Below are 27,375 nucleotides of genomic sequence, written 5' to 3'. Positions count from 1 at the left end.
TTAGTGCCAAGCTCGCAGCCTCCCGCAGGACACTTGGGACAATCGTGTCATCTGCATGTGGGGAGCGGCAGCTTTTAACCAGTCAGTCCATTTCTTCTAAGTTGTCAAAATCACGTGTGTCGTGATTCGTAGCATTCCTTTCGATCCTTCTCGAGTCTGCAAGGCATATAGTGATAATCCTGTTTTGTTCCATCGGGTCATTTGTATTTCCTCTTTTCTTCCTTGTGGGTCTTGCTGGAGGTTTGTCAACTTTATCGATCATTTTAAGAACCAGCTTTTTGTGGGCGGTGTGCCTGGGTGGCTCTGTCAGTTAAGTATCTGACTTTTTTTTTTTTTTAAAGATTCTATTTATTTATTTGACAGACAGATCACAAGTAGGCAGAGAGGCAGGCAGGAAGAGAGAGGAGGAAGCAGGCTCTCCACGGAGCAGAGAGCCCGATGCGGGGCTCGATCCCAGGACTCTGGGATCATGACCTGAGCCGAAGGCAGAGGCTTTAACCCACTGAGCCACCCAGGCGCCCCAAGTGTCTGACTCTTGATTTGATTTTGGCTCAGGTCATGATCTCAGGGTCCTGGGATCGAGCCCCACATCGGGCTCTCTGCTCGGCAGGGAGCCTGCTTCCGTTCCTCTCTCTCTGCCTGCCTCTCTGCCTACTTGTGATCTCTCGCTGTCAAATAAATAAATAAAATCTTAAAAAAAAAATTTAAAAAAATCTTAAAAAAAAAAAAGGTCAATTGAACTTCATCAAAATGAAAGAGTTTTGGTCTATGAAAGACCCTGTTATGAGGATAAAAAGACCAAGTGGAGATCGGGAGAAAATATTTGCAAACCACATACACAACAAAGAACTAGTATCTAGAATTTTATAATAATGAACTCACAGGACTCAGGAGGAAAAAAAATCTAGCACTCCAACCGGGAAAAGAGTGAGTGACATGAACAAAATATTTCACTGAAGATTTTTCTAGTACTATAAGCACATGAAAAGATGTTCAATATCATTGCCATCAGGGAAATGCAAATTAAAACTATAATGAGGGGCACCTGGGAGCTCAGGCGGTTAAGCATCTGCCTTCACCTCAGGTCATGATTCCAGGGTCCTGGCATCAAGTCCCGCATAGGGCTCCCTGCTCAGCAGGGCCACGGATCATTAAACTGCGGCATATCCATACCATGAAATACCATGAAAAAATTAAAAAGGAACAAATGTTCAACGCACACAACAACCCTGATTAATGTCCAGAGTATTATTCTGCATGTAAATAGCCAGTCCCCAAGGCTTACAGGCTGTATGATTCCCTTTCTATAATGTTCTTGAAATAACAAAGTTGTAGAAACAGAATAGATTAGTTGTTGCCTAGGTTAAGAAGGGGATGGGAGAAGGGGTGCCTGGGTGGCTCAGTGGGTTGAGCCTCTGCTTTCGGCTCAGGTCATGATCCCAGAGTCCTGGGATCGAGCCCCGCATTGGGCTCTCCGCTTGGTGGAAGCCTGCTTCCCGCCCGCTCTCTGCTTGTCTCTCTGCCTACTTATGTTGTCTCTCTGTCAAATAAATAAAGTCTCAAAAAAAAAAAAAAAAGAAGAAGAAGAAGGGGTTGGGAGGAGGGGTGCCTGTGGCTCAATTGGTTAAGCGACTGCCTTCAGCTCAGGTCATGATCCCGGAGTCCCTGGATTGAGTCCCAGGTTCGAGTCCTGCATCTGACTCCCCACTCAGCAGTCTGCTTCTCCCTCTGACCCTCTCCCCTTTCATGCTCTCTCTCACTCTCTCAAATAAATGCATAAAATTTTAAAAAAGGGGGGGATGTGGACACATTCAGGGAACTGAATGTGGCTACATGGGAGGGATCCTTGTGGTGATGGAAATAGCCTATAACTGGACTGTATTGGTGTCAGTATCCTGGTTGTGATATTTTACTGTTGTCTTGCAAGATGTTATCACTGGGCGAATCTGGTTAAATGGTACAGGGGAATCTTTCTCTATTATTTCTTAAAACTGCAGATGAATCTTCAATTATTGCAAAATTAAAAGTTTATTTTCAAAACATGAAATTCATTTTCCACTTTTATAGTGACTTTAATTTACATCTTGGTGAAAACTTACATAAAAACTATACACTTTGAATATTATTACTTTTTTTTAGTTTTTGAGGAGGACTGTAAACCACAAAGTGATAAAAATTAGAACATACTAATGTGGAACACAGGAAAAAAAAGCCGAGGGGGAAAAAAAAAAGAACAAACTTTGCCACATAAAATTCAATCATTCCTGATAAAAACAATGAAAATGAGCAAGAAAATTATTTTCATCAAACCTACAAACTAATGGGTCATCTGAAATCCTGGACTTTTTGTATTCTTTACTAGGATATTTCATTACTGATCAGAACAGTAGGAATAAACAGTGGGAATGCATTTGTGTTCTTGACCCAGGCCTTGCTAATGTCAGGGTGTGCCTGCCCTGCCCATTCTCCTTTCTTAGGGCAGGCCAGCCTCTTGGAGATGAAAAAACTGTTTATAATGATCTGAGCCCAGAAGCTTACTCTGTTTTACTTAGTAACATAAAAACAGTCTTTACACAATGTGACCGTACACTGAATTTTCTAGAATTTTCTACGAATGCAACTAACCAGCACACTGATGGAAGAAGACAGCACTTTGCATGGCTTGGTTTACCCTGCGTTGCCAGCATTATAGAGAGTCATTGGTGTCAGCACTGCGTGGGTGTTTGAACCCCCCTTATTCAGACCTGTTTATATGCACCCCGCCTCCAGCATTTACAGATTGAAAACAACATGGCATTTGGTTAGAAGTTCTTTTCCTTTTATTTTTCCTGTACCTTATAGGTAGGGCGTGATACTGACCTTTTTTCAGTAATGAATATAGGTTAAGTTATAGTATGAGTGGATTTCATATCAGGCTGCATTATACAATATTCGTTGATTAAAAAGTGCAAGCGGGTCCAGCAAGGTGGACCTCCAGAAAGCACTCTGGTGTTCCTTTCTCCTTGACGGAATTCTACTCGCAAAGCTGTGCACGGGAAATAAAGTGGGGGCCCCGGAGACACTAACAAGAGCAACAAACCCAGGACCAGCTAACAGCACACGCTGTGAGCAAGCAAGTGGGTGAAACTAGCGCCACCTTCTGGCAGAGATGAAAACAACAACACAACACCAAAACAAACAAAAAAACCCCCCAACATGGCAAAACTTACTTCAGACTCTAGTACCCGCCCCACTCTTACCCTGACCCATGCAAAAACGTTCTTCCTTCTTCCCTTAACTGGGCATAAAAGATATGACCTTACACTTCAGTGGTATCCTCTACAAGGAATCCCTTTTTGTTTCCAATTCTGGACAAACACAGACTTCCTTCTGTACAGAATGAACCTAGAAAAAAAAATCACTGGGTGTATATGGAAAGTTTTGGAAGTTCATAAAAGGGGAACCACCGGAGAAACCCAGGTAAACATGAACCTGTAAAACAAAGTTATTGGAAGAAACAGGAAATTTTAGAAAATCTCTAACTTGCATGCATCCCCAAATTCAAGGAGCTTTTGTAGCTTCAGAGGTAGAGCAAGGAGTCATGAAGGAGAAGCAATTTGAGATCAGAGAAATTAGGCTAACGATTAAAAACACAATATGTGAAGTAAAGAAACACACAATAAACATACTAGGTGGTAAACGGTCAGAAATCAGAAGATCGGGGCCACTTGGGTGGTTCAGTCAGTTAAGTCTCCAACTCCTGGTTTCAACTCAGGTCATGGTATCAGGGTCCTGGGATCCAGCCCCCCCTTCAGGCTCCACATTCAGTGCAGTGTGCTTGAAATTCTCTCTCCCTCTGCCCTTCCTGCTTGTGCATGCTCTCTCGCTCTCAAATAAATAAATAAATCTTAGGGGGAAAAAAGAAATCAGAAGATGAATGAAAAGTCACCTAAAGAATTGAAGAAAATATATAATGTGGAAGACATACCCAGAAGACCAAACAGACATATGTGATTCTCCTGAGGGGAGAGTCCAGAGTGAAAAGAAAAGCAACAATCAAAGTGTAACAGGCCACTGGGAGGGTATTTAATCAATCTGCCACCAATCCTATTAACAACTCTGAGCAAAACAAGGCGGCAAAAACTGAACGTGCACACATCATCTCCAGCAAACTTTCTGTGTACTATTTAATGGCAAAGGCAGTCACAGTAAAATGAGAACAAGGACATCGCTCGCATTTAATACAACTTGGGTTGCCCGCACAATACAGCAGAAAACAGAAATAAAAGATGTAACCTCTGGACATCAGTCATCATCAGGGAAATGCAAACCCAAACTGTGGTGAGATATCACCAGTCAGAGTGGATGAAATCGACAACACAAGAAACCACAGGTGTTGGCGAGGGTATGGAGAAAAAGGAACCCTCTGCACGGCTGGTGGGGATACGAACTGGTGCAGCCACTGTGGAAAACAGTATAGAAGTTCCTCAAAAAGTTGGAAATAGAGCTACCTGAAGATCTAGGTATCATACTGGGTATTTATTATCCAAAAGGCTATAGGTACCATTATCTATGTTTAGAGCAGCATTATCTACAATAGCCCACTGTGGAAGTAGCCCATGTGTCCCCTGACAAATGAATGCATAATGAAGATGTGGTATAGGGGTGCCTGGGTGGCTCAGTCAGTTAAGCCACTGCCTTCGGCTCAGGTCATGATCCCAGGGTCCTGGGATCGAGTCCTGCATCAGGCTTCTTGTCCAGCAGGGAGCCTGCTTCTCTTTCTGTCTCTGCCTGCCACTCTGCCTGCCCTTGCTCTCTCTATGACAAATACATAAATAAATAATTTTTTAAAATCTTAAAAAAAACAGATGCGGTGGGGCGCCTGGGTGGCTCAGTGGGTTAAGCCGCTGCCTTCAGCTCAGGTCATGATCTCAAGGTCCTGGGATGGAGTCCCGCATCGGGCTCTCTGCTCAGCAGGGAGCCTGCTTCCCTTCCTCTCTCTCTGCCTGCCCCTCCGTCTACTTGTGATTTCTCTCTGTCAAATAAATAAATAAAATCTTAAAAAAAAAAACAGATGCGGTATATATATACAATGGAATATTCCTCAGCCATAAGAAAGAAGGAAATCTTGCCATTTGCAATGACAGGGATGGAGCTAGAGGGTATAAGGCTAAGTGAAATAAGTCAGAGAGAAACAAATGCCATACGATTTCAGTCATATGTGGAAAATTTAAGAAGTAAAACAAATAAAGGGAGAAAAAAAGAGAGAGAGGCAAACCAAGAAACAGACTCTTAACTCTAATGAATGGACTGGCGGTCACCAGAGGTGAGGGGAGTGGGGAGGATGGGGGATGGGGGTAAGAGGAGACAGAGTAAGAGGACAGTTATCATGATGAGCACAGAGTCGCTGACTTACTATATTGTACACCTGAAACTATATAATGCTGTATGTTAACTATACTGGAATTAAAATTAGAAACTTAACAAAAAAGGTACAATTACTGGCATGGAGGAGACAAAAAGCATTGTGATCTGAAGCTGATACAATCATCCACTTGGAAAACATATGAAAATCAATGGGAACCCGTTCATTGAAGGAAACTGCTGACATCAGTAAGGAGGGAGGGAGTTACAAATTAAATGTTAGGAAAGTACGTATTTTAAAAATACAATGAGGGGTGCCTGGGTGGCTCGGTCGGCTAAGCGTCTGACCCCTGGGTTTGGCTCAGGTCATGATCTCAGGGTCGTGAGATCGAGCCTCACATCAGGCTCCACACTCAGTGGGGAGTCTGCTTGAGGATTCTTTCTCTCCCTCTCCTTCTGCTCCTCCCCCCACTCCCCTGCACATCTCTCTCTCTCAAATAAATGAATAAATCTTTAAAAAAAAATACGAGTGTTCACGTCAGCAGCACACAATCTAAAATGGGAATGACACAGAGGTTAGTATGGAAGATAACATACAAATTTATGAAGCATTCCATATTTAAAAAAATGACTGGGGGGGGCACCTGGTTGGCACAGTCGGTACAGCATGCGCCTCCTGATTTGGGGATCATGGGTTCAAGTCCCCCCTTATGCCTACAGCTTACTTAAAAAAAAAAAAAATGACTACGGAATCTCATCCACATAGTAATAAAAGTATAAAACCTTGACATAAACTCAACAGCGAGAGGAGGAAAAAGAAGAGAAGACCAGACTTTACAGAAAGACAAAAAGGAGAACTCAGAAAAATGGAGAGAGCCACATTTCTGAATGGAAAGAGTATAAAAATGTCAGTATTATTGGGGGGAGATGCAGGGAGAGGTTCCCCCCTCTGAGAATCACAGAAAAGGAGGACTCAGAATGGGGGGGCAAAGCCTAAGCCAGCTCTCCACCTTTGCATCTCTGTGCAAAGTCAGAGAAAAACCTTTGCCCCATGCCCAAGTCCTGACTGACCACACACTCCCGGGACGTACAGTGCCACGGAACCACCACAGGGTACCATCAAGCTAAGATAAGAATCCAGGACTTCATTGACATGAGTACCAAGTTCAAAACCTCCTCCACCGCGGGGTTACCCCAGGCACTGCCAGAAGTGAAAACACATTCCTGGCTCCTCGATGATGGGGGGATAAAGCGAATGCAGTGCTTAAGTCCAGTAGAATGTGACTCAGCCTTTAAAAGGCAGGACATTTTACACAGGGTACAACATGGATGAACCCTGAAGACACACGAAGTGAAGTGAGCCGGTCACAGAAGGACACATGCTGTATGAATCTACTTACGTGGGTTATGGAAGAGAGCCAGAGTCTTCTCTACATGGAAGCAGAGTAGAACGGTGGCAGGGGGTGGGATGGGCAGAGGGGGGCTGGGAGTTGCTGTTCAGTGGGTGCAGGGTTCCAGAGATCTGCCCTACAACCTTGTGCATGCTTACTGATTTGGGAAGGTGGTCCATCTCATGTGAAGTGTTCTTACCAAATAAAAAAATGAATTAAATGTAGAAAAAGATAAATGAAAATGCTGAATCTAAAATGTTAACTTTTTTTATCCACAAAATGTATTCACCAATAAATGATCCATGTAATATTACAAAAAAAAAAAAAAAAAAAGCAAAAGAAAGAAAGAAATAGAAAAAAAGAATGAAACCGAAAACCTCATTCCTGGCAGTCTGTGATTTTCTGCAGGCTCTCATCCCCAAGTAGATGCAGTGCCCCTCCTTTGTCCTCAGGGCCCTCAAGAACTCAGCTGAAATCAGCACACCCCCTACCCTGAGCCTCCTTTCTGAATGTCCCATCACTTCTGAGGCTGAATGACTCCTACAGCTTCCAGTCGGTCTGTTCCTTTTCTCACATTTCCGGAAAACGTGGGCCAGGAGCTGGTGTGGGTGTCCTCGCTACCCCCAACTGTCACTTTGCAACGGTCTCACTTCTGCCCTGGGAAAGGCACCACCTCCACGTCTGAGGTTCATGCTGTGACACCCAGCATCCTCTTTTCTCTCCTTGTCATCCACTGACTACCCCCATCCCAATCTGTCAAGTCCTCTACATCCCGGCTCACGAAGCCCCCCCACCCCCCCGCTGCCCCATGCCAGGGACCGACCCACCCACCCTCTGGCCTCTCAGTCCCGAGACCTCCAACATCCTTCTACCTCTACTCTCATGCCAGCAAGCCCACCTGTCTTGCTGTCTTGCCACAGTCTCTCAGGCCCTGTTTCCTCATTGGCAAGTCGTGGTCCCAATATTTTCGAAGCATGAACTTGCACAGTCTGCATAATATCTCTATCTATAAAGCGGCAAGGATAGTGATGATCCTGGGTCCTAGCGTTATTGTAAAGACCAAAGGAGATAATACGTATCAAGTACTTAGGACAGTGGTTAGCACACAGTGTGCAAAGAATGTGAGCTATTGGTAGGGATTCCATTAACAGACAAACATTATTTTCAAACATATTTTAACGAACACGTTAATTCTTCCATTACCAGGGGAAGAAAATAAGGCAGATGCTTCCCCGACTGAGCCACCCAGTTATCCCTGAATTTCCTTCCTTTTTTAATGCCGAAGACTATTACATTGTATGCATACACCATTTTGTTTTTTCATTCATCCATCAATGGACCTCTGTGTCATTTTCACCTTGTGGATACTATGAAAAGCATTACAATGAACATGGGTATGCAGACAGCTGCCCCACCCCCCGGCAAATGACGACGTCACAGAGGAAAGAATCTGGACTGGATGTGAGTTTGGGAACGCGGCCAAACCCACATGAGCCCGTTTCTTTGCATGTAACTTGGCAATAAGACGGTCCACCTTCTGAGTTAGTGGCGTTAGTGCCTTCCCACATCAAAGAGAACAAGCATCTTAGGCTGGAGCCGCAGGTATGCTGTGTCTGATGCAGGTAACCGGGAACGGATAGGCACGTGGGCGGGCGAGGACACGGATGCCTTTTTGGATGCGAGCCTGCTTTGATGCTGGAATGTCCTCTGAGATGTCTGAAAGTCCGTGAGCATTAACACAGAGCTTGACCAAGGTGCAGCTGGCATGGAACGTTCCCTTTCCTTAACTTTGAGAAAACACTGGTATCAGTTTAAAATAACACCATTCTTTTCCTTCCCACGTGTGCTATGTATAGAATGGTCTGAACGAACACTCCCATGTAGAGCCAGTTTTTGTAACATTCATCAGCGTGGCTCCAGGAACCTCCCTCCAGCCAAGCGCTGTCTCCAGAAGGGACTGGTGTTCGAGGTCATCCCTTGGGCACCCATCCGATCTCATCTCACTAGCCCCACAGATACTATGAACAGAAATCTGACCCTCCACCTACCTCAAAGCCACCGGGAGAATCAGCACTCCCTTTTCGGGGGCGAAAACCCAAAGGATCAAGAGCAGGGACTCAGAGGGCTGTCTGCATACCCAAGTTCATAGTAATGCTCTTCACAGTATCCACAAGGTGAAAATGACACAGATGTCCATTGATGGATGATTGGATACACAAAATATGGTGTATGCATACAACGTAACAGTCTTCAGCATTAAGAAAAGGAAGGAAATTCAGGGGTGCCTGGGTGGCTCAGTCAGCTAAGCGTCTGCCTTCATTCGGCTCAGGTCATGATCCTGGGATGGAGTCCTGCATCGGGCTCCCTGCTCACACCAAGTCTGTTTCTCCCTCTGCCTCTGCCGCTCCTCCCCACTCAAGCTTTCTCTCTCCAATAAATCAGTCAAAACAATGACAAAAAAGAACCCATCAGGGCCTTTTAGAGCTGTTGATTTGACCCTTCAAAATGCACCTAGAAGCTAATTGCTGCTCTCAGTTCCACAGCCCAGCCCAGGCCACCTCCTTGCCAGCTCTGGTCCTGCCTCCCACTCCATCTGTCCACGCTCAGCAAGCAGCCATGGACTCCCTTCGGAATGAGGTCAGATCATGTCACTCTTCTCCTCCTTGGCCTTTCTGCTCCAGCCTCCCACTGCTGTCCTCGCTCATGGGGCTCCAGCGACAGCAGCCTCTTGCTGTTCTTGGATGGGTCACCCCTTTCTACCCAGCTGACGTCATCACCTCCTCCACGTCCTGTCTATGTGACTCCAGGGACACAGGCGTCTCTGTCCTTTTCCCTAGAACAGTGCTGGGCACATAGAAAGCACCCAGAAATATCTGCTGAATTAATGAATGACCAAAAGGAGGGCTGTTTCCTCAAGTCCGGTAGTTACCCGGGTGCTCAAAAACCCAGGCTCAGAGCGGAAGGGCACTGCGGACTTTTGACAAGGCTGCCACCTGGTGGCTGGATTCCTTTGTAGTTTTGTGGGCGCTCACATTTCCTGGGACCCTGGGATGAGCTGTCCACTTATGCAAGCAGGGAGGGCAGCCGCCCACAGACAAGGAACCACTCCCTTCTCTAAATCTATTCCTATAGGGTAAGATGAGATATACACAAAGAGCACCAGAGGGAGAAAAGGAAGAGTGTCTCTGGGCTGTAATGCAGACAGGTTGACAATATTGATCTAGAAAACCAGCAGGAGAGGATGCTGGATGTGGAAGCGTTGGGTGGGCATGGGAGTTACAAAGTCAAACTCGTCTGGCCTTTCTTTAATTCTTTTTCTTTATGACTCAACGTATAGAGAACTGATGGAAGTCCAGTAAAGTCTGGCATCCAATGCGGCTGCCATTTCTGATACACCAAATCATTCCCATCTTTGTCTCCATGGTACTGAGATGTAAAAACCCACACCTATTACCGTACCAGCACTTTCGTTTCCCTGTTTCTCTTGTGTGTAAAAACAAAAAAATGTAATCCCATATTCGAATGACCACCTCGCACTCCTAGGCCCCGCAGGGGTAGGAGACCCTCCAGCCCAGAATCACTGGCAGACGGGCACCATTCCCATGCAGCCCCACGGCTGGCTCACAGGCAAATGCATGGGTCTGGATTTGCCATGAATGAAGCAATCTGGGGACACGGGACAAATGCCAAGAGTGGCAGATGTCCAAAAGCTGATTAAAAAATTGCTGAGGAGGGCGCCTGGGTGGCTCAGTGGGTTAAGCCGCTGCCTTCGGCTCAGGTCATGATCTCAGGGTCCTGGGATCGAGGCCCACATCGGGCTCTCTGCTCAGCGGGGAGCCTGCTTCCCTCTCTCTCTCTCTGCCTGCCTCTCTGTCTACTTGTGATCTCTCTCTGTCAAAAAAAAAAAAAAAAATTGCTGAGGACTGCCTACATTCAAAAGTAAGTTTCCAGTGACAAAATGTAATTTTCAAATTCAACTGTATTAATTCAAAGGACATAATTTCATTGGAGTAAAGTAGGGAGTGTACTGCATTCGAATGGGGACTATAGGAATAACAACTGCACCTTAGCAGCCCAATAGGCCATGTAAACTGTAAGTTTAGAGAGCCTGATGTGGGGCTCGATCCCAGGACTCTGAGATCATGACCTGAGCCGAAGGCAGCAGCTCAACCCACTGAGCTACCCAGGCCCCTCATATCCTGTTTTTAATTTTTAGAGCATTGTATGTATATGTTTAAAAAATTTCAAACAGTATAGAAAGATCTAGTATGAAGTCTCTTTCCCCCACCCAATTCTGGCAACTCCTCAAAGATACCCACTTTTAATCCCTCCACAAAGAAAGTTATGATTTCAAATATTAAGTTAATGTATGCTTTAAAAAAAATCAAAGCATATAAATCATCATACCATAAGCACCATGTTCTTTTCCCACTTTATAATGTACTTTGATCTTTCCCTATTTGTACATACAAACCTACTGTGTCCATTTTCATGGCTGCATACTATTCCATTGCATGAAAATCACTTATGTAATCAGTTCTGTACTGATACACACCTGTTCCCAGTATTTTACTATTATAATAATGCTTCAACTGTCCATATTTACTGCCATCTTTTTTCAAGTAAATCAGTAATATTAAATGCCAAGGAGATACTTGGTGGAAGGTTATACACATTTCAAATGTAGACAGATATTATCAAACCACCCTTGTATATCAACTATAGGTAGGGTCCTGCTCCCTGTACCCTTGATAACACCAGAAATGCCTTTCACATTTCCTCATCAGTGAGAGGAAAGAGCACATCAATTCTTGTTTTGTTACATTTCTTTACCTCTATGTGAGACTTAGCATCTTTCTAGTGCCTATCTTTATTTTTTAATGTGAACTAGCCATTTTTCTATTGCATTATTTTCTTTTTCTTATTGATTTATATAGGCTCTGTGTAAATATGCCTTCTGTTACATGGATTGCAAATTAACTCCCGCTTTTTACAAAACAGTTTTTTATATTTGTTGTGATTTTTTTTTCATCTTTTTTTACATGGCTGCTGTGTTTGTTTCTACTTGGAGAGGCCCTTCCAAGGCCAAGACTACAAACTGACTCTGAGGTTTTCTCTTTTGCATGTTCATGGTTGAACTTTTTAAGATCAAAATCTTTAATCCACCTGGAATTTATTTTGATGGAGAGGGATAAGATCACGATCCAGCTTTATTTTTTTATTTTTTCCTAAAGACCCAATCAGTCATTATTTTCCAATGCATTATCTAGCTGGATATAAAATGCCACTTTGTCCAATCCTGTCCCATCTCTATACTACCCTAGGTGTAATCTGGACTTTCTCCATTGTTCTACTGAAGTGCATATCTATTCTCCAGTTCCAAGATGCTTAAATAATCCCTCGACTAAGAAATTTTAGAAATTTTTTGGATATTCTAGAATATTTTGTCTTCTATATCAGGGCTTATCAATAGAGGCACTATTAACATTTTGGGCTGGATAACTCTTTATTGTGGAGGGCTGTCCCATGCATTGTAGGATGTTGATCAGCAATCCCTGACATGTACCCACTAGATGTCAGTAGCACCCCCCTAATTTAGACAACAATGTCTGCAGACATTGCCAGTTGCTCCTTGGGTTAGGGTGGAGGACAGAAGGCCCCCAGTTGAGAACCACTGTTTTAGATAAACTCAGAATCATTTTACCAGTGTTTGCACTCCCAGTCAATTCCCACTGATATCTTAATTGGGATGAAACTGAATTCATAGAATAATTAAGATAATGTTATTATATTTAAGATATTATACTTAAGATATTACACTTATTCAATTAATATTGATGAAATTCAATCTTTATTATATTTGACCTTCCTATTCAAGCACCATGTATATCCCTTCTACTTATTTACATCTTTTATGTCCTTCCAAAGAGTTTCTCAAGATTTTAAAAAATATATATAGGCTTTTATAAGTTTATTCCTAAGTACTTTACCTTTTATATTCCTTTATAAATGTGATTGGTTTCTTGTGTTACTTATCTCCTCTAACCAGTCACTGATAAGAAAGCTATTCATAGGGGTGCCTGGGTGGCTCAGTGGGTTAAAACCTCTGCCTTCAGCTCAGGTAATGATCCCAGGGTCCTGGGATCGAGCCCCGCGGATCCCAAGGTCCTGGAATCGAGCCCCGCATCAGGCTCTCTGCTCAGCAGTGTGCCTGCTTCCCCCTCTCTCTCTGCCTGCCTCTCTGCCTACTTGTGATCTCTGTCTGTCAAATAAATAAATAAAATCTTAAAGAAAAAAAAGCAAGCTATTTATATTCAATATCTTACAACTAACCACAAGTTGAACTCCTACTGTATCCAATAGATTTGAAGGACATTCTGGTTTTTTCTAATGATACAATTTTCAGGAAATTCTAAGCATTTCTCTAAGCATACAATGTTATCCTCTGGAGAAAATCATCACTTTTGTTCCCTTATTTCCAGTACTTCTGTAGCTAGAGCTCCCCTGGCTCACTGCCTTGATTTAATACTTGCAGGAAAATCTGGATGATGGTGGTAATGAGGCAATCTTGAATCATTCTTGACTTTAACGGGAATACTTCCAGGATTTCACCCTTGAGGACAGTTCTGGCTGTGGCTTGAGATACATGTGTTTTAATCCCACTAGAGAAGTATCCCTACATTTATAGTATACTAAAAGTTTGTTTTTAAATCAGAAAGATTGCTAATTTTGCCAAACATGTCTTCCATCTCTGGAGATGACCAATGGCTCTCCTTTGGTCTAGTAATGTTGTAAAATAGATTATATTCCTAAATGCCCAAATATAACGCACTCTTGGAGACCATAAATCCACTTGGTTGCAATCTACACTATTATTCTTTTAATTTCTTATAGAATTCTACTTGTTAATATTTCGATCCCACATTTTTACATCAATATTTGAGAGTGAGAGGATTCTGTCATTTTTTTTAGTGGTGCCCTGTTAACTTTTGGAATTAACGTTTAGGCTGGCGTGATAAAAACAAGCTGTACTTTCATTTGTTGTATATTTAAAACCAAATGTTTGTATTCAGTACGAAACCAGTCCTTAAATAGTACAACCATTGTATAGAAATATGAGGCCTTTACATAAAAAAAAAAAAAGTCACATATACTTTTCATAGATTCAACTTTTTGGAAAACTGAGTAAATTAAAATACACCTTTGAAAGCTAATCTGCATTGTGGTATTTTATGCAGAATTCAAAAATTTTAAGTATACTACTATTCACTTCCATTATAAATTAATAATGATGTATTTCAGCTATTTTCCCAATTTAGACAATTTTGCACGGAGATGTGCACTGTAACAGTCAGACCATGGAAATCTTAGCTCTCTTATGTACCTGCGCCCAAAGAAAATTAAATACATTCCTGATGCTTCCCATGCTCTGAACTCAGACACAATGGCTAAAAACCCTTCTTTCTGATTCTCAGAAAACCAGTGAAACGGAAAGCTCACGGTTCCGGTGGCCACCACAGCCTAAGTGATTCACAGGGTTTTTCCAGGTTTCCAGAGGATCCAGGAAGGATGTCGAACGCCCATGTCTGCGAGAGTTCTACAGGGTTCATTCCCTCCAACGCCCCTGTCACCACGACAACCCCTCTCTCACACACACGTGGCCAGTAATACACGTCTGATGAGGGGAGACATGCAGGAATCATGAAAGGGTTTTCATATCACCAAGATGAATGGCCTGCTTAGGTCCCTCCCACCGGGGGTCCCTCCTGCCTGGCTCCTTCCCACCTGGGGTCTTCCCACCTGGGTCCTCCCTACCTGGGTTGCTCCGCAGGCGGCTCTCTGCAAGCTCGGAGATGGCTCCAGCTGTTGAAGTCTTTTTCAGTCGAACCACCCCGGAAGCGGTGGTACTTCCCGGTTTGTTGAGCATGTCCTCACTACTGGCCCTCTTGAGCTAAGAGACAGAAGGACAGAGGAGGAGAACGTATACTGTCAGTAAGGAGTGCTATAAGCCAAGAAAGCACCGAGCAGTACCACCTGCCCAGTGGTTGAGACGCAGTAAAGGCACTTGTCAGAGCATGACCATGTGCGGCAGAAAAATGCAAAGCTAGATAAACCTGCGTCTATCATTTACAGTATGATCTTCCACTATGTTTCAAAGAACATTATATATGAATATTATGCATATGAATATTACGCATCATGTCACATTTCAAATAATGAGTTGTGTTTTTTTTTAAAGCTGCTTTTCTGTTTTGGGTGTTTTTTTGTTTTTGTTTTTTTTTTTAAAAGATGGGAGCCTATGAAGAAAGAACTGTGAGATGCACAAAAAGCGAGGTGAGGGTAATGCACAAAAAATTAAAGGGCAAGAAAAAACAGCTTAAAAATATACTTCTCAATTCTAGACATGTATATATGTGTCTATATGTATACATACATAGATAGATATACACACACATATGTATATGGAGGAAGAAGGATGGAGGAAGAAGGATACCATATGCATACCATATGCTCCACACCACGCACTCTGTATAAGATCTCACACAGACAACATGTTCAGAGGGACGAGAAGAACCTTCTGGAGGCCAGAAGAACACTGCTAATGGAGGACAGAGAGAAAGGAGAATCTCTGCTCCTTTTCTGCTTTCCTTCCTGTTCTGGAAGCAGCGTAACAAATGCTCATTGAAAGGAATTAAAGTCTAAGAGTTGGGAGCCCCTCAACGAGCTCACAGTTCTGGCCCAGGTAAATGACATTCACGGTTGATGAGAAACACTGCAAATACATTTTCACAATCATGGTAAGTCTTCTGGGAAGAGTATTTCTGAAGAGGACTAGTACTAAAAGGCTGGAGCCAGGCAGATGCCTGGAACCATTCTGAATTGATCTGACATCTGAAGAAAGAGGCATGAAAACGCCCTCAAGTCCATGGAGACTGCCCACCACACGGGCTGACAGCCCAAAGTCCTGCCCCGTACTGCGGCACTAACTTCAGGGTCATTTACTGACGATTAGGTGTTTATACATTTGCACACAAACACAAATTTCCATTTTTGCATTGTTTAGATTTGGGGGTATTACTCCACACACCCCAGAATGGCTTGAAAGAGAAAAAAACAAAACAAAACAAAATGAAACCAAGTGTTGGTGAGGTTGGGAAGCACCTGGAACTCTCTGCTGGTGGAAGTATGAACTGGTAAGATGCTTTGTAAAACTGTCAGGATCTACTAAATGGAATATCTGCACCCTGTGATTCAGCCAGCCCACTCCTAAGTCTGTATTTAAGAGAAATGAGTATGTAGGTTCATCAAAGGGACATTCACAGCAGCTTGATTTACAACAGCCCCAACAGAACAACCCAAATGACAGTCAACAGAAGGGGCAAATTAAATAATGTTTTAGCATACAATGGAAAGTACACAGTAAAAGAAGAAGGAGGAGGAGGAGGAGAAATACTGATACACTAATAAATGCATGGATCCCACAGACATGCTAAGTCAAAGAAACTAGACACAAAAGAGTATAACCATATTTGGGTAAAACCAAATGACGGTGATAGAAGTCAAAATACTGGTTACCTCTGGAGGAGTTACTGACTAGAACGAACCCTCCAGGGGTGCAGAATGTTCTTTTTCTGTCTTTTCTTTCTTTCTTTTTTTTTAGATTTATTTATTTATTTGGGGGGGGGCAAGATCAGAAGAAGGGGCAGAGGGAGAGGGAGAGAGAGAGGATCTCAAGCAGAGTCCCCAATGAGCCCAGAGCCTGACGTGGGGCTTGACCTCGTGATCTTGAGATCCTGACCCGAGCTGAAATCAAGTCTCAGTCTCAACGGACTGAGACTCACAGGCGCCCCTGGAATATTCTATACTTGCCTTGGTGGTGGTTATACAGATATAAACACATGTAAAAAAAAAAAAATTCAGTGAGCTGTACAGTTAAGACCAAGATTAACTGTCTCCACATACTTTGTTGTAAGTATGTTTGGCCTCAACAAAAAAGAAAAGGAAAAGGAGGGGTGGGTTGTAATTTGGGTGAAGCCCTGGTTCCCTTGCAAATGCTAGTCTACTTTTTTCCTTTTCCCCTCATTGTTCTTTTAGAATTTTTTTTTATTGTGGTAAACTATATCTAACATAAAATTTGCCATTTTATTTTATTTTTTTTAAAGAAGATTTTATTTATTTGATAGACACAGCGAGAGAGAGGGAACACAAGATGGGCGACTGGGAGAGGGAGACGCAGTCTCCTGCTGAGCAAGGAGCCCCATACTGGACTCTGGGATCATGACCTGAACCGAAGGCAGATGCTTAGCAACTGAGCCACCCAGGGGCCCAAAATATGCCATTTTAAGTGTATAGTTCAGTGGCATTAAATACATTCCCATGGGGGCGCCTGGGTGGCTCAGTGGGTTAAAGCCTCTTCTTTCAGCTCAGGTCATGATCCCAGGGTCCTGGAATAGAGCCCCACATCCGGTTCTCCACTCAGCAGGGAGCCTGCTTCCCACCCCCCACCCCCCACCCCCGCCTGCCTCTCTGCCTACTTGTGATCGCTGTAAAATAAATAAATAAATAAATAAAATCTTTTTTTTTTTTTAAAGATTTTATTTATTTGACAGACAGAGACAGACAGAGATCACAAGTAGGCTGAGAGGCAGGCAGAGAGAGAGAGGAGGAAGCAGGCTCCCTGCTGAGCAGACAGCCCTATGTGGGGCTCGATCCCAGGACCTTGGGATCATGACCAGAGCCGAAGGCAGAGGCTTTAACCCACTGAGCCACCCTGGTGCCCCAATAAATAAAATCTTAAAAAAAAAAAACATTCACATGGTTGTGCAACCATCACCACTATCCACCTCCATCATCCTGCTGTGAGACTTTACTCATGAAATAGCAACCCTCCATAGCATACTTTCTGAAAGAAGGAAGATGGCAAAAGTCTTCATAGTAGCTTAGAAATATTGGTCAATGTCTTTAGACATTTAAAAATAAAGAGCGCATATTAAATGGATGATTTGCATGCACTTCCAGTCACTAGAAGTGAGCAGAACCATATTTTCTGGCGCATAGCACAGAGCCCTAGTTTAACAAGAGGACTGACTAAACAGCACTTGGGTTGTGGCGGAAGTCACTGGATTGCCCTGCCTCCAGGTGCCCCATCACGGTCTCTCTATGTCCTGTCTCAGAGTAACAAGGGTTCCTGCTCCCAATTTCTCCAGCCCCTCAAATTATCTGTCAGGTCACCAGTGAAATATGTGTTTATTACTAAAGGACAATAGTTCATGATGTCAGCAACTTTTTCTCAATAGAAAAAAACAAACAAAAAACTCCAAAACAAAAACAAAATAAAAAACAAAACAAAACAAAACTTTACTCGCTCTGCCTAGAAGCATGCCCAGATGCCTCCCTGGGTCCCCAGAGAAAATCAGTTCTGATTACTTTATTTTTTTTTAAAGTAAAGATTTTTATTTATTTGACAGAGAGATACAGAGAGAGCACAAGTAGGGGAAGCAGCAGGGAGAGGGAGAAGCAGATTCCCCACTGAGCAGGGAGCTCAATGTGAGGTTCAATCCTGGGACCCTGGGATCACGACCTGAGCCGAAGGCAGCTGCCCACCCGACTGAGCCACTCAAGCATCCTCAGTTCTGATTTTAGATTTTGAAAATTCCCTGTACACCACCTCAAATGAAAAAGAGAAATCGTTGCAGTTAAGGGAAATTTTTAAGGCAGCAATGCAAATGATAAGCACTTGGTTCCGCTGACCTCTCTCTGATTCTGGGACAGGACTAAAATCTGTTAAGTCTGATGCAGAGTTTGGAATAATCAAACTCCACAGCCAAAGGCCGGGAAAGCAAAGGCTCTGTCTGCAAACCAGAATGGGGGGAATCAAAAAATAAGAGTACAACTCCCCGGGAACCCCGCCGCTCCCACCCGCTCCCGCTTCCCCTACTCAGCCCTCCCCACCCTCCCTAACTGAAACTGCCTTCTGCGGTCCCACCCACAGCCTCCACCCACCTCCAGGCTCCGCCCCCTGGGGGTGGGGCCCACGGGGCGACCTTGCTCCTCCCACCCCGCCTTTCCCTAAAAGCACAGTCTTTGGTGAGAAGACAGGCAGAAGCCACAAGAGGACCGGAGTCAGCAAGCAGTGGAGACGGGCCCCTTCGTGATCCCACTCTGTTATATAGAGATGTGACCTGCCCCTTCCAGGGAGAAGGACACCCCAGATGTGCTACCGGCCTGCAATCTCCTTCCCATGCAGCATGGGAGTTTGGGAAGCTGCAATGAATTTAGAGGGGGGTACCTTCCACAAGGAATCCCATCTGAGAATGATCTACTGCTCAGAGGCTCCCTCAGAAGGCAGCACACACACACTAAAAGCTGGTCCTTTTCCTCTGCAGCAAACCTCTTCCTCTGTCACGCTGTTTTGACTGCGACACCAACATCAGGCACACAGAGCTATGGAGGCTCAGTAATTCTTGTTCTGTCTCTATTCACGCCTGTGCTTTGGGCTTCGTTGGCTGGTAACTGAACGCGTTGAGATTTCTGGTTTGTTACAGAAGATCACTGGGCAGGTTTGCACTTCGGGTGTTACTTTGATATGTTTAATAAGCATTTTCAAGAATGTGGTTCACTGATATTTAAGCTGCCGAGCACCTGCACAGGAAAGCTTACAAAGGGGAAAAAGTTTAAATAGCTCACAGATTAATGTAGCTAAGAAATTCCTCTCAATTCCACAAAGATGGGGCAGGAGCGGAATCTGAAGCTTTCTAAAATCACACCTATCCTAATCCCATCTTCAAAGGCAGAAACCGTGTTCTGGTCAGAGCACCAGCTCTCAACCTCGGGGGAACGAGGATCCTCAGAGGGCTTGTTAAAATGCAGACAGCTGCCTACACCCCAGCCTCCAATCTGCCTCCCCTCCCCCGCCATCCCCAAGTTTTAGATTTCCAAGGTCTGGAGTGAGGCCCGAGAATCTGCATTTCTAACAAGTTCCTGGTTGGTGCTGCTGCTGCTGCTGCTGACCTGGGGACCACACTCTGAGAACCAATGGTTTAGCACAACAGTGTTGGTGGAAATATAACACCAGCCATGCATGGCTAGGGGCCCTATTAACAAAGTGAGATGAAAGGTAAAATTAATGTTAAGAATATATTTTCTTAGGGGCGCCTGGGTGGCTCAGTCGTTAAGTGTTTGCCTTCAGCTCTGGTCATGATCCCAGGGTCTTGGGATCGACCCCACATTGGGCTCCCTGCTCACTGGGGAACCTGCTTCTCCCTCTCCCACTCCCCATGCTTGTGTTTCCTCTCTCACTGTGTATCTCTGTCAAATAAATAAAATCTTTAAAAAAAAAAAGAACATATTTTCTTAACACATTCAAAATATTATCAGTTAGTGTAAAATATATTAATAAGGCATTTTATATATTTTTTGGCACTGACTTGTCACACTCGGGTGTGTATTTCACACTTAAAGCACAGTTAATTCTGACATTTCAGGGGTTCAACTGCCACATGTGGCCGGTGGTTAGTGTTTGAGGCAGCACAGGTGGGGAGCACTCCTGGAGAATGATTACGTAAGCCTGGCTGGGTCTCCAAGCCTCACGCAGAACATGCTTAAACCCTGCTTTCCAAGGGTGGGGAGCCCCAGCCACCCTACCCACAGGGTCAGGGGCAGTATATGACTCATGTGTAGCCAAGCAGAGACTTTTCCGAGTTTTTTGCTTGTTGTTTGATTTTTTTTTTAATAACAATTTTTTTTTATTTTTTTAAAGATTTTATTTTATTTATTTGACAGACAGAGACTACAAGTAGGCAGAGAGGCAGGCAGAGAGAGAGAGGGAGAAGCAGGCTCCCCGCTGAGCAGAAAGCCCAATGCGGGGCTTGATCTTAGGACCCTGAGATCATGACCTGAGCCAAAGGCAGAGGCTTTAACCCACTGAGCCACACAGGTGCCCCTGATTTTTTTTTTTTTTTTTTTTTTTTTAAGACAGATCAGAAGTAAGCAAAGGAACTAATTGGAAGTAAGCAAAGCAGTCAGGTCTTCCAAGGGATGGGCATGCTGGCAGCCATGCTTTGTAACACAAGGTAAAGGAGACCAGAGGTTAGCAGGAGACAGGAGCAGTGGGGCAGAGGTGAGCAGAGATGAGTGACAGAGAAAGAATTCTGGTGTGTTCCAGTCCCTGGTCCTGGCCTCTCTGAGCTGCAGACTTGTCCCTTTCTTCTACCCTCAGTGACATGGGAACCTCAGATAAGCTCAACCCATTTCTTTTCTGTTGAAGGTCCTTAAGCCATTGCTTTGCTATATGCAATGAAGGGGGTCCTGACTCATAGACGTGGACTTTACTAATCGCCAGAATGAAGTGGCCTGTCTGCATCTGAGCACCCCAGGGCTTTCTGTTCCCGTGCTGGGCTTGAGCAGCCCATGGAAGACCCACAGCGACATCCTCCAGGCCATCTGGGCTCCTCGCCCCTCACTCCTCGTTTTCCTATTTGTGACTAGTTCAAATATATCCATGCCATATGTATCCACTTACTATAAAGCAAATATGGTAAAGATGGCAACTGTAGCATCCAGGTGGCTGGTGGTGTATGGGTGTCACAGTCATTCAATGTCTCTGGGTGCTTGCCATTTCCATAGTAAACTACAGGGGGGAAACAAATCCTTTACACACAGCGAGAGGCGGGAAGAGGAAACTGGTCAAAACGCAGAAACATGCCGAAGGCCAGAGAGGCACAGGCTCGGTACGGTTCCTTCTGCTACCCCTTCCCTTGAATGCTTTCTCTTTTATAGTGTAAGACCTGGAGACCCCAAGCATCAAGATGGCAACATGGATATTTGCTTTTCTCCTGACATTTCCCCCATGGGACAAGTTTCCAAAAACATTTACCTGTCAGGGGCAGAAGCAGCCAACATTTCATTGTCCTTAGGGAACCCGCCTGAGCTTAAACCTTTTTTATTAAACACTGCTTTCAAAAACATGTTGACAGATTCCAGAAGCTCTAATGGTCTGAAACATACATATTAATTTAAAATCTCTATTAAAAATGTCTCCTTGGGGCACCCAGGTGGCTCAGTTGGTTAAGCATCTGCCTTTGGCTCATGTCATGATCGTGAGGTCCTGGTAGAGAGCCCCATGTCAGGCTCTCTGCTCTGTGGGGAGCCTGCTTCTCCCTCTCTGCAGCTCCCCCTCCTCGTGCTCTCTGTGAAATAAATAAAATAAAAAAAAAAAGTTTCTCAAATGTGCTACAGGTGAAAGAAAATAAAAATAAAAACCATGGAAATAATGGGCAAGTCCAGCATAATGGAATGACAAACAAAATTGTATGTAGGGCACTTTGTGCACATTTAATCCTCGAGGTAAATAAGGTATTACCTTCATCTCAGAGCTCAGGACAGTACGTAGCTTGCCTGAGTCACAGAGCCAGAAAGTGGAGAGCGAGGAGGGTGCATGGGGACCCACGGGGCACTTTCCATTGAGTGACCAGGGATGACATCCGACAAAGTGACATTTGAGTATAGACTTAAAGAAGAAATGGCAGAGGAGCAGGGGTGGGGGGAGGAGGAATGCTCCAGGCAGAGGAGCCGCAAACAGGCTGCTGCAGGGTTGCGTCTAGCTCATGGAGGGGCAATGCCACTGGGCACCAGGAGAGCATGTGTCTGGAGCCCAGGGGGAGCAGGGCAGGGGGGACGGCAAGGACATCTGAGAGGCGATGGGATCTCCAGGACGTCACCGGCTTTATCAAGGACTTTACTTTTCACCCTAAGTGAAATGGGGAGCCCTGAGGGGCTTCTCAGTGGAGATGTGATGGCACATACGTGCTGAGAGGACTGCTCTGGCTTTTGCAGAGAACGGAAGGTGGGGTGCAAAGACAAAAAAGGATGGGGATGCTTCAGGAAGGCCGTGCAAGGAAGGTGGCGGCAAGAGCCTGGGGGTCCCAAGGGAGGCAGGCGGTGGCCGTTGGCTGAAGCTGGCATCAGTTTGGAAGTGATGGCGTTTTGCTGATGGCCTGTGGCATGTGAGAAAAGCAGGGCCCAAGGCAGTGGCGCTGGCCTGAGCTGCTGAGAAGATGAAATGACTCAAAGGGGAAGATTCAGGGGGGCGTGAGACGGAAGGGAAGGACGTCTGTTTTGGACTTGTTACATTCTAGCTGCCTTTGATTGATCTTTATTTTTATTTTTATTTTAAGATTTTATTTATTTATTTGACAGAGAGAAATCACAAGTAGATGGAGAGGCAGGCAGAGAGAGAGAGAGGGAAGCAGGCTCCCTGCTGAGCAGAGAGCCCGATGCAGGACTCGATCCCAGGACCCTGAGATCATGACCTGAGCCGAAGGCAGCGGCTTAACCCACTGAGCCACCCAGGCGCCCCTATTTTTATTTTTTAAAGATTATTTTAGAAAGAGAGAGATAGCACACACATGAGTGGGGGAGGAACAGAGGGAGAGAGAATCTCAAGCAGACTCTGTGCTAAGCACTGAGCCCAACAGGGGGCTTGATCTCACGACCCCAAGATCACGATCTGAGCCGAAACCAAGAGTCGGACGCTTAACCGACTGAGTCCCTCAGGCGCCCCTCTGGGTACCTTTTAGACATCTAAGTGGGGATGTCACAAAGGCAGCTGGAGGGCTCCTGGAGATGCAAATTCGTATGTCATCCCCATGTACAGTCGACCCTTGAACAACAGCACAGGGGGGCCAAGACCCACGCAGTCAAAAGCCCAGGTATGACTACGGCCTCCCCCGAAACTTTATTCATAGCCTACTACTGACCAGAAGCCCTACAGGTAACATAAACAGTCGATTAACACCTCGTTTGTATGTGACGTGTATTATATACCGTGTTCCTATAGGAAAGTGAACTAGAGAGAAGAAAATGATAGGAAAATCAGGAGAGAAAATACCCTTACAGGACTGTTCTATAAAGATGGGCACCTAAGTGAACTTGCAGCTCAAACCCATGTTCAAGTGTCCTTCCATGTATTAAAATTCACAGCAACAGCCGCTAACACTAGAACAACTGTTCTCGACGTAGCCAGTGCTGACCCTCACTCAGGGAGCAAGTTGGAAATTGAGGGGGGGACATGTGTAGTTACCCCCCTGATCGGAGGTGCTGCTTGTATTTAATGGGTGGGAGGATGGGGAACCCAGATGCCCTACAACACATGTGGCAAGGTTGCACAAACGTGGTCCCATATCCCACAGAGTTCTCACACATTCTGCAGACATTCACAGAGGGGGAGCCCCTTTTCATCATTATCTGAGCCTCGAGCATCCCTTGGTTTTATGGAGAAAAACAACATATTTCGTACACAGCTGCCCCATCCTCGGTGCTCTAAGGAGCATCATAGGTCTGTCAGTGGTCACGCTCAAGCACATGCAAATGCAAACACAGATTACTTAATTAAACACGAATTGCCTCTTCTTTTTCTCTTATAGTTAAGGTGTTATATTGATTTTTCAAGAGTACGCTTGTCGGCAGGTGATCCAATTTCTGAATCGCATCTCAAGACGGTAAGGGTGGCTTTGGGGCTGACACAGTAGCTAGATAAGAGATGAGACCCCTCCCCCCAAATCTGTACCCTGGGCCCACCTGACATTAGAAACCTGGAGGATAAGTGGGAGCCGGCAGCGGAGACCCTGAGGGCCACCGGGGACGGAGGAGGAAACTGAGAGACGGTTTTCCCACACGGAGGGCGTAATCAATCAAGTTAACGCTACTGATGGGCAAGTGAGATGAGATGGAGAACTGACAACTCCATGATCAGGTCGGAGGAGATCCCTGGTGGTCCTGACCCCCATCGGCTAGGGTACCGGGGGCAAAACTCTAACGGGGGAGTCCACATCAATCAGGGCAGGGGAATCTTAGTTTCTCTGTTAAACATGTTGCACATTTCCTTTCTCAAGCCCGGAACCCCTCTGCTCCCCTCCACCCTTTGCTCCACTCCTTTGGGTCAGGATGGGCTGGTTCTCATGGAATCCTCCAGGGAGCCTCCTTCCTGACCTTGACAGGCCGCTCGTCTCGATTACCGCCCTCTTCAGTCCTCCCGGCCGGGGCTCCCCAGGGGCGCCCAGCAGCCATGTGGGGACATTTGGGTCTGTACCTTGCTGAGCCGGGACTCAAACGCCAGCGAGGTGGAAGATTTCGAACTCTTCATGCCAGAGGGCGCCGCCGGCAGGGGCCGCGTCCGGTCTGTCCCATGGCTGCCCGCTTTGAGGACCGGATTCCAGGGCTTGGCTGCGCTCCTCATGTTTGTCCTGGTGAGTCCGTCTTCCTGCGCGAGACGGGAAAGAGAAACATGTGTCCACAACTTGAACATGCAGAGCCACATCTCGGAGCCCTCCCCGATCTCCATGTTCCCACGGTTATCAGATTGAGGGTTACTCCTTGGGCGGACAGTGAGTATGATCTCCGGAGCTGACACCTTTGAGGGAAGGCTCCTTTGCACAAGTCCACGATGGCTTTTACCCAACTAGTGAAACCTACACATGATTTCATTGATGCTCTCACATTGCTTTTCAGCAAAATGTCAGCTCCTTGTTCAGCGTCTTACTGTATCAGTATAAGGTAGAATACATACTATCTGCTTTTATACTTTAGGTCCATGGGCTAAATACCTATCCCCTTAAAATGGAACCGCTTGAGTCAAGACATTCTGTGTCCTTAAGACTTGCAGCTTCGGGGTTGACAAGGGCACAACCCATGGAATTATCAAATAGATCTAAATGAATTACTTGAAAATTGGATTTCCCGGAAGCACAGCCTTTTCCTTCTTTCCAGCAAAACAGTAAAAATGGGGACCATTTGAAAGTGAATGGAGCGTATTTGATTGGCCCGATCTAACACTGTACGTAGAGTTCCCCCTGGTCTAAACTGTTGTGTGAAAGAAATTCGTGCTAAGGACCAGGTCGCAGTGAAAAGCCCCGGGGGGAGAGTGCCTGCAGATGGAGGTGTGGAAGACCGCCCAAGGCTTGCCATCAGCCGGCAGGCTCTCATTAGAGCCCTCTTAGAGCCCGTTTCCTTCCTTCCTTCCTTTTTTTTTTAAGATCTTATTTATTTATTTGACAGAGAGATAGAGAGAGCGCACAGGTAGGCAGAGCAGTAGGCAGAGGGAGAGGGAGAAGCAGGCTCCCTGCTGAGCAAGGAGCCCCATGTAGGACTCGATCCCAGGACTACCCAAGGCAAAGGCAGCTGCTTAACCAACTGAGCCACCCAGGTGCCCCTCAGATTCCTTCTTTCAGTTCTGCAACCGCACAGGAGGGAAATGCTTTCTCCAGCCCTGCCCCAACCTTCGTGTATTGCAATGACTAAGGTGTGGCACAGAATACCAAAACCCCAGGTAATGCAGCATCCCCTCAAAGAAACAAACAGGAAAAATGCACTTTAAAAAACACCAGTAGGGGACAGACAGCTGATTCCAGCGGCCACGCTCCTAGAACCTGGAGGTCTCATGAACTGTCCTCGAGGGAAGGATCCTAGCTGGGGCCAAGCAGCTCTGGGCACCCTCTCCCGCACCTCCCAGCATCCAAGCAGACTGCACTAGTCACCTATTGGAAAAACAATAGGCCACCAGTGCAGCCTAGCTCAGGCTGTGACCTCTCCCTGGTCCCGGCTGGAAGACACCATTTCCATTGACAGTGCTTCTCAGCAGGGACCAGCCAGCGCCTCTTCCTGCTTCCAGCAACTTGCTGGGGATTGCATGTGTCCAAGAATCCACCGGGAGCCCATCGCTGCTGTGTCCGCAGCTGTGCAAACGTGGCTATAGGTGAGGATACGTATTTATAAAGACTTTGCCCTGCATTCTCTCCAGTGTCTCTGAGAAAACGTCTCCGTGATTTCAGTTTTATGATTTAGTGCTGAGCCTGATTAGTCTCAGCTTGGTGCCGGGCATCGTGATAATTTTTTTTTTTCATTCTGTTGTACTTCTCGTATATTTTATTGATGTTTAGCACCAATTATTTTTCTTTGCTTTCTTGACCCGCGAGTCTTAATGCTGGTTTCCATGGCAACATTGAGAGCATGCCTAGGTTGACAACGACACAGTAACTCATTTTACTGGGATTCCCACAACAGAAACGAGCTGACATAGCCTGAGTAATTCTTGAAGAGCATGACTGATTCCTTTTATCAGTTACTACAGAATCAGCCTGTAACATGTCAGCCCGTCTTTAGGAAGATGAATCAAAAATTCTGTTTCATCAAGGCATCCCTGTATGTTATGATTATAATTCGTTCAAGAGGACTACGCCGGGGCTTACTTTATGAAGGCATAAGGTGATTCTGCCCTAGACCAAGGTGATTCTTGGTCAAAACACTCAAGATCTAAACTCCTCTCTTAATCTCTGGCAACAAATCTGGCCATCTTCTGGACAGTGCACCTGGAAAATGTTTAGCAGGCTTTCGAAGGCTGATCAGTTACTTGCTCTGAGGCAGAATTCTCAGGGTTTCTTCCCTTGCATCATTCCTCCTTTCTTTATCCCTCCTAGAACCTTCTGAACCCAATCAAATTATTTCCAAATGGATGTAGCCGGAGACCGTGTCTCATCGGGACCCCTCCTGTTGGCCATGCTATCCTTTCTTGGCTCCCTCACTCCTTTTTCCCCATCACTATTGCCAGACAAAGCCTTCTATTTTGGACCCGTCCACCAGCCAGATT

The 27,375-nt window shown here is 45.3% G+C and overlaps 1 protein-coding gene across 5 annotated transcripts in view; it reads right to left on the bottom strand.

Moving 5' to 3' along the window:
• SPECC1 (sperm antigen with calponin homology and coiled-coil domains 1) overlaps positions 1-27,375 on the bottom strand; it is a 280,001-nt gene that overhangs the window by 171,256 nt on the left and 81,370 nt on the right. For all 5 annotated transcript variants that reach the window (XR_009347798.1, XM_059147401.1, XM_059147399.1 and 2 more), the window contains 2 exons: positions 24,823-24,993; positions 14,550-14,685 (listed from right to left, as the gene is read on the bottom strand). Coding sequence is in view for 4 of the 5 variants with exons in the window: in XM_059147401.1 (XP_059003384.1) it covers positions 14,550-14,685; positions 24,823-24,969 (283 nt within the window). In the remaining variant the exon portion in view is untranslated. The remainder of the gene's footprint in view (positions 1-14,549; positions 14,686-24,822; positions 24,994-27,375) is intronic.

The sequence above is a fragment of the Mustela lutreola genome, chromosome 15 (assembly GCF_030435805.1).
Source record: "Mustela lutreola isolate mMusLut2 chromosome 15, mMusLut2.pri, whole genome shotgun sequence".
Classification (NCBI taxonomy): domain Eukaryota; kingdom Metazoa; phylum Chordata; class Mammalia; order Carnivora; family Mustelidae; genus Mustela; species Mustela lutreola.
Note: the sequence above shows the minus strand (reverse complement) of the source record. Positions and strands in the feature narration are given on the sequence as shown.